The following is a 13164-nucleotide window of genomic DNA, read 5'->3' as shown; positions in this document are numbered from 1 at the left end:
GTTATATTTTAGCCCAAAAACCCACAAGTGCCAACTTCTTCACAATCAAATATGGAAAAGGAAAAAAAAAAACAAAGAGGAGTTAACAGCATTATTCAAATTGAGGAATGACTACAGAGGGAGTTTTACCTACATTTCATCCTGATACCCAGGGTGGTGGTGAACCATTTTGCTCTCGTGCTGTACAAGAAATCAGTTTGCAGAAGATGAAATTTAGATGTTTGCATAAAAAAATACATTAATTTACAAGATGGTTGTATAGAGGTGTGTCACATGTGAGGGAGCTTAATATTTATTCTGGCCTTACAACTGTAACATTTTCATACTGTAAATACCAGGCATTGATGCTGCAGTGCTGCAGTTAGAAACCAGTTGTGGTTGGAGCAGTGAAAGGTTTCTTTTATAAGATTCTAATTCTACTTTTCATTGCATTCATATATTGACAAAAAGAAATTATTTTCATTGGTGTTTTACCGATTTTCAGCCACTTTTGAGATTGGAGTCCATGCATGAGGGATGGATTGGCTTTGTTACTCTTTGATTAGTGTAAAGAGCACTTTCATTACACCCCTAGTTCCCCAAAGGTTTTATTAAGGACATTATTTCCTTTTGAAAAATGTACTCATGGAGAGAAATTGAAGATGATTCAGGCTTAATAAGATGAGAGGGGCTACAGAGAAAACAAAGGCAACAGCTAGTAAAAATCTGTTTGGAGGATGTTGACTCTTTCTTCTGCCCTTTGGCTGTATGTTCAGAAAATATCCTTTTCTCTCACAAATCCTGTCTGTTATTTCTAATGCCTAAGAAAAGGTCTGGTGAGGATATGTGAAGAATCTCATGAGTGTTAGAATTACTGATGTTGTAAACTGGAAACAGAATAGATAATTTTTTTGACAGAAGAGATTGATGTTAGATAAACACAGTGTAGTTAAATTGAAAGTTGTCAAAAACTGAAATAAAAAACACTTAATCAAGATACACCCTTATGGTGAAAGCAATTCTTTTCATAATATCAAAATATATTTATCTCTGTAGCTAAAATGTTTTAATTGGGATTTGTAATTTCACTTTTTATTTTGACCTTATGTTGCAATAGCAGCACTGTATTTATAATAAAATATCAGAATGTAATATTTAGTATACAGTGTATAAACATTTTCACAATGTTAAATTTCAGTGTTGCTAAAATAAAGATTTGGATGTCCTATATTTAGATTTGTTTGACATGTTGCAAGGAAATTTTTAAAATGCAGATCAGTTTTTCCTTCCTCCTGCATCTCAACAAAATGTCAGGGTATCAGAAATTCCTAGAAAAATGTTCTGTATTTTGTACAGGTCTAGTTAATATTAATTAATGCTAGTCAGTCTTATCAAGGAAAAAGTAGACTTCAAGAGATAAGTGAGGCTGATTAGTAAATGATTTGTCACAAACTCTGAAAAAGAAATCCCAAGCAGACTGTGAAGCTGGGGAGCAGGGTTGTAGTCCTCCAGCTATGTGGTGTCATCATTTATTTCTTTATGCATGTACATCAGGAATTTATTGCAAGACATATACAACCACACAGTACCTGATTTTGCCTTCAGTACACAGCCAGTTTAAGATCAACATGAGGGAAGAAACCAGCCATGTATTGAATAATGATAGATTATTTAGCATATTCGTGGTGCTACTATTGCTGTATATCCAGCTCTATTCTCAAATAAGCCAAAGGCAAACACTCTATTATGAGACATTGCTAACTTCTTATAAAACCTCAGTTGTAAGGTGCAAAGACATTTCCAAATACAGACGACTAATTCGCCTATTATTTGCATGTATAAGATCTGATAATTATATATTCTGATCACATTTATGTTTGTAACTAGCATCTGACCTCAGATGTATGACACTATCCATGCTTACTGCAAAATAAAGGAAATCTGCTTAGAGATTTGAACTATTTTTTATAACACTAGCTATCTTTGATGAGACCAGCTAAATATTGGAGTATTTAGCATGATTGGGATAAAATTTTAGATTTGAATAGCAGGAATCATCATGGTTTCTACTCTAATCTTTCTTGCAATCACGAATTTTCTGCCAAAACAGGACATTTTTTGCTGATCTGTGGGAGTTGTCCCAGTGATTTGTGGCAAAGTGTGACTGTGGATGTCCCAATGAGGCAAATGGTTCCTCCTCGTGGTGGTTCATTTACTGTGTAGTCTCAATAACAGTGCACAGAAGCCTAAGAAAAGATTACAGAGGACTGGGCAGTTAAAACTGGGTATAGAGTATGTTGGATATGTTTTCCATTAAGGGAAGTTGTAACATTGCTGTCATAGGCAGGGACCTTTTTTCAAGGTCACCCAAGAAAAGTCAGAGAGTGGTTGAAATTCTCCCATCACCAGAAGTGGGGAGCTCCTGCCTGTCCTGAGATTAACCTGTGTTAGTCACAGCAGCAATTTGCAGTGAAGCTTGACAAAAGTGATGAAGTCCTCGTTACTCATCGGGACAGAACAATTGAAAATGCCAGAGAATAGTAATAAAGAAAGGTCTCAGCAGCAGCATTTCCCATTCATCACTGAACTTTCTTTCATCTCCTTAGCCTTTTATTTTTGCTCAATGGGATATCTTGGGTTCTGCAGTCTTGTCTTTGAGGACATTATCAGTGAGTACAATGGATCTCTCTTGCACATATCGCGTTGTTCGAATGGGGTTTATGACTCTACCCTGAACAAAGTGAATTAGTATGCAAGATGTCAATACTATGTTAAATTAAACAGCACACAGTAATGAAAGGTATTCAACTTAGTAATGTTAAATGCAATCTTAACTGAGCAGAACCGATTATTGTATAAAACAGAATGGATAAAAGGCTTGACTCAACTATTGTCTAGACAAATCACTTAGAAACATGTGGGTTAGCTTTAGAACCATTCAGACAATGTAAAAGCTTATTTGTAATCTGTTTGTCAAATTAAAAATGGTTTATGATTTGACTCCTTTGTAAGCTATTAAACAATATGATGTGTTGCCAGACAGCTTAAGATAAGTAACAAGAAGTCCAAAGACTTGACCAATGGCAGAAAACAGATCCAGAGTAGGGCCAGGAAATTATTTCTGACACAACATTTCTCCTCCAGAAAATGTAGCTTTCATTGACTTCAAACTCTTTGTAAATTTGACCCAAATTCAGCAAATGTTTTTGCTAAGCAAAACTAAAGAACACAGAAAAAAAAAAGGAGATGCTGAAAGCAGTTTGTCAAGGCAGAGTCATACAGAGGTTTGGACTTCTTTTTTCAAAGGCAGTAAGAACATGATCCCATCACTTCTCAAAGCAGTAATCTGGACACCAAGGGAAACAGAAACCACGTTTGATGTTCTTCTTTCCCTGATCTATAGTGCAAAAGTTTACTGATGAAAAATTATTTTCATGATCACAAATTTGCATGCTTTAATGTTTCCACTCTATACTGGTTGCTCAAGCAGGATACTGTGAGGGAACACCAGATCCTCCAGTCCCTGTCTGTTTTCCTGGCCACAGGCAGGTCTGCAACCATCACCTCTCCATAGGAGATGGAGGGAGCAAGCCCAGAGAGCCTGTAGGCTGTGGGAGGCAGGTGTCAGCAAGGTGCTCCAGGGCATCATGCCACAGCCCTCAGTCCTGCAGGATTTAATGAAATCAAATGTCCACAGGACTTCTCCATGGGTATGATAATTTCATAATTGTGAAAAGTGAATTCTGCCCCTGCTTCTGCCTACACACCTTCTTCTTCTTTGTCTGGTACCACTCACTAAAGAAGTAAAATTATAGCTGTACATACAAGGGTCTGTGAGAATTGCAGGTTTTGTTAAAACCTGTATTTTCCTCTGTGCTAGGATCAATGAAAGTATTTTATTTTTTATTCTTTTTCAGCACACTGATGAAATGTTTTCCATGGGTATTTTCCAACAGGTTTTTTTACAGTTTTTTCACATTAGAAAATATTACATATATTTTCCTCTTCTTTGAGCACACATATAGGACTGTCTTTGACCATGTTTACTATGAATTCCATTATTATATTCCTTATTTTGATAAGTTCATATAAAAATATCTTCTATTGGCAAATAGTACACACTAAATTGCTACACATGCTCCTCTTTCAAAGAATTAGGAACAACAGCTCAGCTTGTACAGAGTTTATTAATAACTATTCCAACTCCAAGCACATTAGAGGGCTGCAGTGTTGAATTTTTTAAAAGAAAACACATAATAACACATTGAAAATCTCTTCCCTGGCAGCCTTAGAAACTGGCTTTCTGTCTTGGCTGCCGAAACTTAGCAGACAGACTGCCCATGGCACCTCCCTCTCTGCTGCCATAGTCTTGGTCTTTCCTTCAAGACAATTATTGGTAATGACATCATTTGGTAGAGATGGGAATGTTCACCTTTGGGAAGGCCAGCCCCATCATTTCACCACTGCCACCACCAAGACCCTCTTACAGTCACCCCAGTATGTTTACATTTCTTTGCTGGGCCTCCCTCACTCAAGCTGGTGAGGCTGCTCCAGGGATGCTGCCGGGCAGCAGCACCAGTGCATCGTGAGTCCTGCAAGAAATTATATACAGTAAGTTGTGATAAAAGCCAACAGTGGGATTGCAGATACAGACACTTGGAGCTGGGAACTGCCAGAGCTGAGGTCACCCATGCATACTGCATTCAACCATCTTGTGCCTATTCATTATGATACATTCCCTAATTACATGTGTGCATGCAATTTTTTGGACCTTTGCCATACTCAATGTACATGCACTTCTTAATTTTTAAGTCATTGGCTGCAAATGTAACAAGTCTTGTCACCTCATTTTTCTCTTTTCTTTGTACATGCAACAGCATTCAAAGCTTTTGATGTCAGTATTTAAGACCAGGAAGCAGAATTCCAGTCCTTCCTAAAAACACAGTGATGCTGTAAACAAGACAAGGTTCTTAAAACTTTTACAGCATCTCCAAGTCCCATCCGATTCATGACCCACTGATATGCTTAATTTGAACCCAAGTGTTAGCTGCTTACAGTGGAGACTATACTTTATATATTAAAGGTCATTCACAATAAATCAGAGATTTGACTGTTCTCTTGAGTGGTCACTTAAGGCAGGTTTAATCGTAGGGGAAAATAGACTCATTAATGTCAAATGGAAAGCAAGGCAAATTGAAATTTACAGCAAGCTATTACTAGCCCTTTAATAAGTTATTAATTAGAAGATCTGATAAAATAAGTTGAATGAATATGCATAAGTTTTGAACTTGAAAAAAGAACCAAAGTAGCTAAGAGAGGGGAAAATAAACTGGGAAAAGACTTGTTTGATCTTAAATAATAGCCATGGAGGAATACCTAAATATGCTGGAGACAGAGACACATAAACCCAGATTTATAAGGTGAAAGTATGCGTTATAGTCTAGATACCCACCTCAGCTAAGACATTTCATAACCTCTTGCTTTTAACATATCAATCTGAAGGAAGTCCAGTGTATTGAGAAACATCATACAAAGCATGAAGATGTATTTAAAAATGTAGAGAATTTGTTTCAGTCGCTTTGCATTTGATGGACCCTTCTTTTCCCATATCAAGGGATTTAAAAGACTCATCTGTTGTCAGAAATAGCAGCAGTGGACGATGAACATGTTTCATTCTGAGGCTCGAACTCCCTCCAGTAGCTCGTGGCTACACACACAAGACATCCATCAGTGCTGGGACCATGACCTGCTGCTGTGGCACCACAACGTTTTCCTGCAGACAGTCAGTGCCCACAACACTCTTTTCCCACATGCCGTGGCATTACAGTCCATGAGAGCAAGGCATGCACTGTTGTCCTGCAGATGCACTGGGGAGGTGCATGGGGCTGGTGCCGCTGCTACGGCAGGGGCCCCATATCCATGGTGGGAACCACAGCACCCGTGAGAACACAATCTCATGTTTTCTTAATGTGTCAAACCAGACAGCTTTATTGTAGAGCATGTTATAAGGTTTAAAGAAGGTGTGATTTCAAAACAAATTTGCAATATTGAGCTATAAAGGATAAACCAGCATAATGCAGTAGTTGGATTAATTTGCCGGAGTGTGATGGATCTTCCAACGAGGTTGCTGCACTAACCACTAGAATCCACCTAATATTTGGAAACCCTAAAGGACACTTACAGCAAATCTTTCCTGCACCTCTTACTAAATCTGGCTGTGGTAAAGCAGTCAGAGGAGCTGCTCTGGATGACTTCCTCTTTCTGAAACCCATGATGACATAATTTATTGCTTCCCATTCTTCCAGATTATCTGCCTCCCATTTCTTGTGATTGGCATGAAGTAATTACATGGTGCTTTTTCCACACAGAACCTTGTGCTATCAGCTGATGAAGCAGAGCCCATGCAGCTGTCTGAAAGCTTTATCCCCACAATGCCTCAAGGAAAGGAGGAGGAACAAGATATCCCCATTCCCCACCCTCCTTTAGGTCTCTGACTGACTTCTCTATAGTACATTTTGATCACATGTTCTTGTCTTGAGTAGATCTCCATAGTCTGCATCTAGATTAAAATAAACTGTGTGTTAGATGCTGGATCCATCACAAGTCCAGTACTGAGAGTGTCATTTAAAACCCAAATATAACACAGCAGAAAAAGAGTGTTTGTGTGGGTTATACTGAGCATGACGAGATTTACATGTGCTCAGGGATGTCTATGGGTACTGAGGCTAACTGACAACTCATCTCCATCTAGTTTAAGAAGTCATTTTAATCTCCACTGCTGATGCTGCTTTCAAATAGCCTGTATGGAATGGTCTCTGATGGCCATATGAGGGATGGGACACTGCCATGTTATCTGGTTAGTGTGGGCTGGACCCATGTCAGACATGCTGTAGCTATTTCTTGCTTGAACGGTTATTATCAGGTCCCTAAACTTTCTTGAGCTTGCCTGTGTAGACACAGCACCAAACACTTCACTGATTTGGAAGGATGGAGGGGTCAGATGGTCCCAGGCACTGCAGGCAGGGCTGTGTTCAGTGCAGGCAGGGTCTGACTGCATCACAGTCTGCTTGCAGAGAGGTTGACCAAGTTCTGCCTCTACATAAAACACCCCTCCCTATGTGGAATCCAACCATATCTCCCTAGGGTTGGCTCCTAACCTATTCACAGCCCTTCATGCACCACTACTGCCCATACCTGTGTGGGGAGCAGGGGTGCATCAGACAGGAGGGCGGAGGTGGTGGCTGGGACTCAGGAGTAAGGTATGAGCCAGTGTACAGCTCAAGAGGAGCAACCTGTCTTCACAGATCGGCACAGAGTCACCCAGGGGTGAATGTGCTTTCCCAAAAAGTCGCCAATGAGGGAGCCAGACCTTCAGCACCAGCATCCTCTGCACACTGCTGCCACAACAGGTCCCCAGGTGCTGAACTGTGGGTGCTCTGTGACACCCACATCCATCATGTGGAGACCAGTGCCACTGGGGAGCCATTTTCAAGCTCCACCTACACCTTGTGGACCAAGATCTATTGGAGTTCAAATACCCCTGGGAGATGCTGTGTCCCTGCTGGAGCTGAGGCTGGATTTGGTGGGGTTGCCCAGCAACCCAGGAGTCCTTTCTTCGGGCTTCAGGGCTTGATGTCCAGCTGAGCCTCCTCCTCCTCCTCCCTGAAGAAGCCTGTCTGAACCACAGCCAAAACTTAACACAACTGTCAACTCAAACACATGTTGTTCTCTGAGCCAAAGCACCAACACAGAAAAAACCCCCTCTGTGTTTCTTGTTGACTCTGTAGGAATTCAATTGCCAGCATACACTGCTTCCAGCAGACACACAGAACAGCTTGACCTGTTTGTCCTGATCAGGTAAATTAACAGAACTTGAATTTAGAAGCCCTAATAATTACAGGAAAGTGGTCATAAATGAATTTCAGGGCAACAATTATCTATTGAAATTTTTAGATTAGAGAAACTCTCTTTTCACGGGTGATGAATTAGTGAAATAAATTATTTACTGCAAATTATTCATTCTGCTTTTATTGTTTGCTGCTCTACAATATGTCTGATACAAAACATTCATCAAGTAAGCCTATGTCACTCTTTTCAGCTACAAAAACAATGTTTTAGTTTAATTATGATTTTTCCTGACCGTTCTTTGGATCATTTACATTTGCCCAAGTGGATTTAAAATGTTACCAGATCTCTAACATTTCACAGGCACATTGAAAGGTGTAAAGAACTCTGAAAAGGTGCAAGACGAGGGAGAATAAAGCACAAGGATTTTAGCAGCTGCACTAAGTAAAGTCTTTATAAGGATGTATTTGGCATTTCAAAAATAGTTTCTTCCCAACCTTTTGAGAATGTGCTGAGATTTATCATTTGAGAGGAGCTGATTTCACCTTTCAAACTGAACAATGTATGTACTAATCCTGCGTGCCTATTTCGTAGGTGTTTGTTCTGTAAAATGGTGTAGGGGGGGAAGAGTCCTTTTGGAAACAAAGGTGGTGCTTTCTGTGTCGGTCATGCTGGACTCTACATTGATTTCTTATCATTACCTAGAGAAAAACCAAAAGGTCATTGGAACGAATCATTGATCAAAGAGAGTAGGATCTGAGATGGTTAAATCTGAGGATTTACATCTGAAGAACCTGTTTCCCTATGCTGATGAAGCCTGACAAAATTTGAAACCTAACTTTCCCAGAGCTCAGTTTTGTTTTGTAAGATCAGATACTCAGTAATCCCATCTATATTTTATCCTGTTCAAGCATGTCACTGCTATTGGCATCTTAATATTTATTTTGCTAAAATCAAGCAACTAACATTCATGTTAGTGAGCAGGAAAGCCCCAGGTGGACAATTGTTTATTGATGAACCCACAAAACAGGTTTTTTCCAGGTCTCCAAGGTATTGCTCTTGTCCCAAGAAGTTTGCAAGTTTCAGTAAACTTATATGTGCCTGGAAAACAATTCAAGGGACATCTTGTATTACACCCACGCTATGTAGCACCCTCAGGAGCCCGTGAAGGTGACACTAGCCTCCAGAGATTGTGTGACTCAGGTGTAGACTAAAAGATATCACTTTTCCTGGGACCTGATATTACCACTTCCTGGGTATGTGATGTATGTGCATACTCCTGATGAGGTCTGGTGCACAACCTCTTACTAATCACTCATAAACTTCTGGCAAGAGAGTGGAACAGAAGCACTGTATACTCACCAGGGTCCCCCTCACTGTGCAACACAGCCGTGAGGACAGTGGGCACATCACATCACATATCTCGCCTTTCTCCCAGGATGGACACAAGCCTAGAGAAGCAAACTGTCAACTGGGTTTGTTGCTCTCCATTCCCCTCCACTGAGAAGCTTTTCAGAAGCCAGTAAATTGGAAAAGATCATTCTGTTGTGGCCAGAAACAGTTAATTTTGAACTGTTGGTTCAAAACTAACTGGACGCACTAAAATGAACTGAAGTCAGATTTAAGAATTTAAGAGCAGAGTGGTAGGCCTTCCTGCATGTAAGGGTCTGGGGAACAAATGTCCACCAAATCCTGGAATTTGGAGAAAATGAAGTTAAAATTAAATGCTTGTTGTTCTATTTCTGCTTTTTAAGTGCTGGATGTAGTACACAACACTACTTCTGGTAAATAGCATTCCCAGAGAAATCGTCGTAGATGGAAATTACTGAAACCTTCCTCAGGCTCAGTCGACTGCAGATCAAGGAAACATGGCTAAAACTGAGGACCCAGAGTATTGGGAAATGTGCACAGAGTGCAGGGGTAGCTTTGCTCTACAACTGCAATAAAAACTTTATGATCTCTGCCTCTTTTGCAATGACACCAGTACAAATCTACATTAACTCAATGTCCTGACCCAGGACAGAGATGCTCCAGAGTTTCTCCAGTCCCACCGAGAGTAAAATTTATGCCATACATTTATTCCCAAAACACAGTTTTACTTCTGGTTTCTGCCACCAGGAATCAATGTTTGTGTGTCTTTCTGTGTTGTGGGCATTCTGCAACTCTGAATGACTTTATACACAATTATGCTTTGCATTAGGTTTTTAAAAAATGTTTTTAAAACTCATTAAAGTTCCTGGTAGGATAGAAACACATTATTGCACCTTTTGGCAGGCATATAAAAAGCCGAGATGTGCTTTCTGTGCCGCTGGTGCTTTGCTGGGTTTCACCAGGAGAGGGTAGAGTTTGGAAAAGGACTCCTGGCAGCCTGGGCTCCCTATTGTGCTGAGAAACAGCAAAGGGAAAACAAGCACAAGTTTCTCCTCTGCATGCTTGCACCGACCGACTATGTGCAAGAGTCAGCAGATGAACTCTGGAAGACCTTAAAGTAAACAGAAAACGGAAAGAGAAACAAAATTCAAACGCAGCTTTCTAGGGAAATCTGTGGAATCGAAGGGAGAAGCCGTGGCAGTTTCTGTGGGCTCACCACACCGACTGTCGCTCTGAGAACTGTCACTCACTCCACGTTGCATTAATCAGAGCTCAGGATTTATTTCTCTGCCGTGACTTCCAAGCTGTGAATAGATATCACTTTTAGAGAGAGAATGGGACCTGAAAAGACTCTCGAGCACTGAACAGAGTGGTGAGTTTTACTAAATGGTTTCTTCTCTTTCCAGTCTGCTGGAGCTTTCTAACATCCTGCTTGCAGGCACAGCAGCCTGATGATTTGTCTTTTCTCTGCAGCTTGTTGCATACCTCACACGGCTTTTCCGACTGCAGGTTTCTATCTGTAACCTTTCCCACCACGACTCCGGGTCAGTTTGGTGACATTTGTAGTAGAGCTGGCTCAGTGCTGATTTGCTTTCATGAGAGATTAAAACCACAAAGCTGTGAAACCAAACAACGGGCTAAAAATCCAACAAAATCAAATACAACTAAAATGGCAGGTGACTCTATGTTTCCAGATGTGGAGACTGATGTTTCAGAAAAAAGTGAAGAAATGGAGATTGTAGTCAATGTCGGTGGAGTAAGGCAGGTGTTCTACGGAGATAACCTGAATCAATACCCAGAAACACGGCTGGCAGAGCTGATCAATTGTTTATCAGGGGGATACGATAGCATATTCTCCCTCTGTGATGACTATGATCCTGGTAAGAGAGAGTTTTACTTTGACAGAGACCCAGATGCTTTCAAATGCATTATTGACGTATATTACTTTGGGGAAATTCATATGAAGAAAGGAATATGCCCCATATGTTTCAAGAATGAAATGGAATTTTGGAAAGTGGATCTGAAATTTTTGGATGACTGCTGCAAAACTCATCTAAGTGAAAAAAAGGAGGAACTGGAAGAAATAGCCCGAAGGGTGCAACTCATTCTGGATGACTTGGGAGTAGATGCCTCAGAAAGTCGCTGGAAAAGGTGCCAAAAATGCATCTGGAAATTTCTGGAGAAGCCAGAATCATCCCATCCAGCTAGAGTGGTTGCTATTCTGTCCTTTCTGTTTATTTTGATCTCCTCTGTTGTGATGTGTGTCGGGACCATCCCAGATTTGCAGGTTGTAGATGCAGAGGGGAACCGTGTGGAACACCCAACCCTGGACAGCATAGAGACAGCCTGTATAGGCTGGTTCACCATGGAGTATGTGCTGAGGCTGATCTCCTCTCCCAACAAATTCCACTTTGCCCTTTCTTTTATGAACATTGTCGATGTGCTAGCAATACTTCCTTTCTATGTCAGCCTGACCTTGACCCACCTAGGAGCCAAGCTGATGGAGCTGAGCAATGTTCAGCAGGCTGTCCAGGCACTGCGCATCATGAGGATCGCAAGGATTTTCAAGCTTGCACGGCACTCCTCAGGGCTCCAGACTCTAACCTACGCCCTGAAACGCAGCTTTAAGGAGCTCGGGCTGCTCCTCATGTACTTAGCTGTTGGAATCTTTGTCTTTTCTGCCCTAGGTTATACCATGGAGCAAAGTCACCCTGAAACTTTATTTAAAAGCATCCCTCAGTCATTTTGGTGGGCAATCATTACCATGACCACAGTTGGATATGGAGACATATACCCTAAAACAACACTAGGAAAACTGAATGCTGCCATCAGTTTTCTTTGTGGGGTGATAGCGATCGCCCTTCCCATCCACCCAATCATTAACAACTTTGTCAGGTATTATAACAAACAGAGAGTTTTAGAAACAGCTGCCAAGCATGAATTGGAGCTGATGGAGCTAAACTCAGCCGAGGGGAAAGCCGCAGGCTCCAGAAGTGAGCTAGAGGATCTTTCAAGGGAAGGCAAGGAGGGTCCTTTTTATAGCAGCCGGCTAAAAGTCTCCCACAGTGACACCTTTATTCATCTCTTGTCAGAAGAGAAACACTATAGGACCAGGCTTCAAAGCTGCAAATAAACTGTGAACTGTTGTCAGCACTAAGCTACAGATCGGGACAACCTGACAATCAACTATTGAAGAGAGCTGCAGTTCTGTCAGAGTTGGGAGAGAGCTCTGCTTTGCTTTTCCAACATGAATATAAATTAACCCCGTGGTATCTCCATCGACAGTTGGTAAGACTTTGCCATTATTATCCAAAATCAAATAGTAGGACTCCATTGAGATCAGACCGCTTATATTGAGTGTGTTCTGACAAAAGCCATTTGTAACCATTTCAGAGACTGAAAAGTCCTTCCCCATCGGTAAATGTTCAATGACCTGAAATGTGCAGCATTGCCACACCAGAACTCTGTACCTGTGACAATAAAGAGCAGCATCACACAGATTGTTTCTTCCAGGCTCTCTTCAATGTCTTTGCATCTAGGGGAACCGCTCCTCAAAAAAATTAAAATAGCCCCTCACTTGTATTAGATTCAGGCTTACAGCAAAATGTTACAAGCAGTTCCAGCCTAGAGATACTGAAAGTATCAGCATATAATGTGTACAGAATATTAGAGTGAATAAATGGCTTTGTTTTTATAAAATGTAGTTTGGGGTCAACTTTTTGGATAGGTCTCTGTTCCTCTTTCCAGATAAAATGTAATTTTAAATGAGATTTTTTGAGCAGAAATGCAGAAAAGAATCAATGTATTTTAAGGAGAAAATTTAAAAATATTTGTTCTATCTTTTAACTGCAGCTTGATTTATATAGCAGGGATGTTTCAGGAAGGATTTATAATCAAGTAATTTTTAAAACTGTAAGTTAATTCATGGTATATTTAATTTACTATTAAAGCAAAGGAAGTTTATAGGGG

At 40.6% G+C, this 13164-nt stretch overlaps 1 protein-coding gene across 1 annotated transcript; it reads left to right on the top strand.

Annotated features, from left to right (window-relative positions):
• Window positions 1–10207: 10207 nt before the first annotated feature.
• KCNF1 (potassium voltage-gated channel modifier subfamily F member 1) lies at window positions 10208–12889 on the top strand. Its single transcript, XM_018088974.2, has 2 exons — window positions 10208–10567; window positions 10669–12889. The coding sequence occupies exon 2, from the start codon at window positions 10865–10867 to the stop codon at window positions 12326–12328; it is 1464 nt and encodes a 487-aa protein (XP_017944463.2). The 5' UTR covers window positions 10208–10567; window positions 10669–10864; the 3' UTR covers window positions 12329–12889.
• Window positions 12890–13164: the final 275 nt, after the last annotated feature.

Source organism: Manacus vitellinus, unplaced genomic scaffold, assembly GCF_001715985.3.
Source record: "Manacus vitellinus isolate BGI_N305 unplaced genomic scaffold, ASM171598v3 scaffold_11_pilon, whole genome shotgun sequence".
In the NCBI taxonomy this organism is placed as follows: domain Eukaryota; kingdom Metazoa; phylum Chordata; class Aves; order Passeriformes; family Pipridae; genus Manacus; species Manacus vitellinus.
This window is presented reverse-complemented; position numbering and strand designations above follow the sequence as displayed.

Excerpts from the sequence above, each read along its gene's own strand:
- KCNF1 (XM_018088974.2), top strand. The coding sequence starts at position 10,865 with ATGGCAGGTGACTCTATGTTTCCAGATGTGGAGACTGATGTTTCAGAA.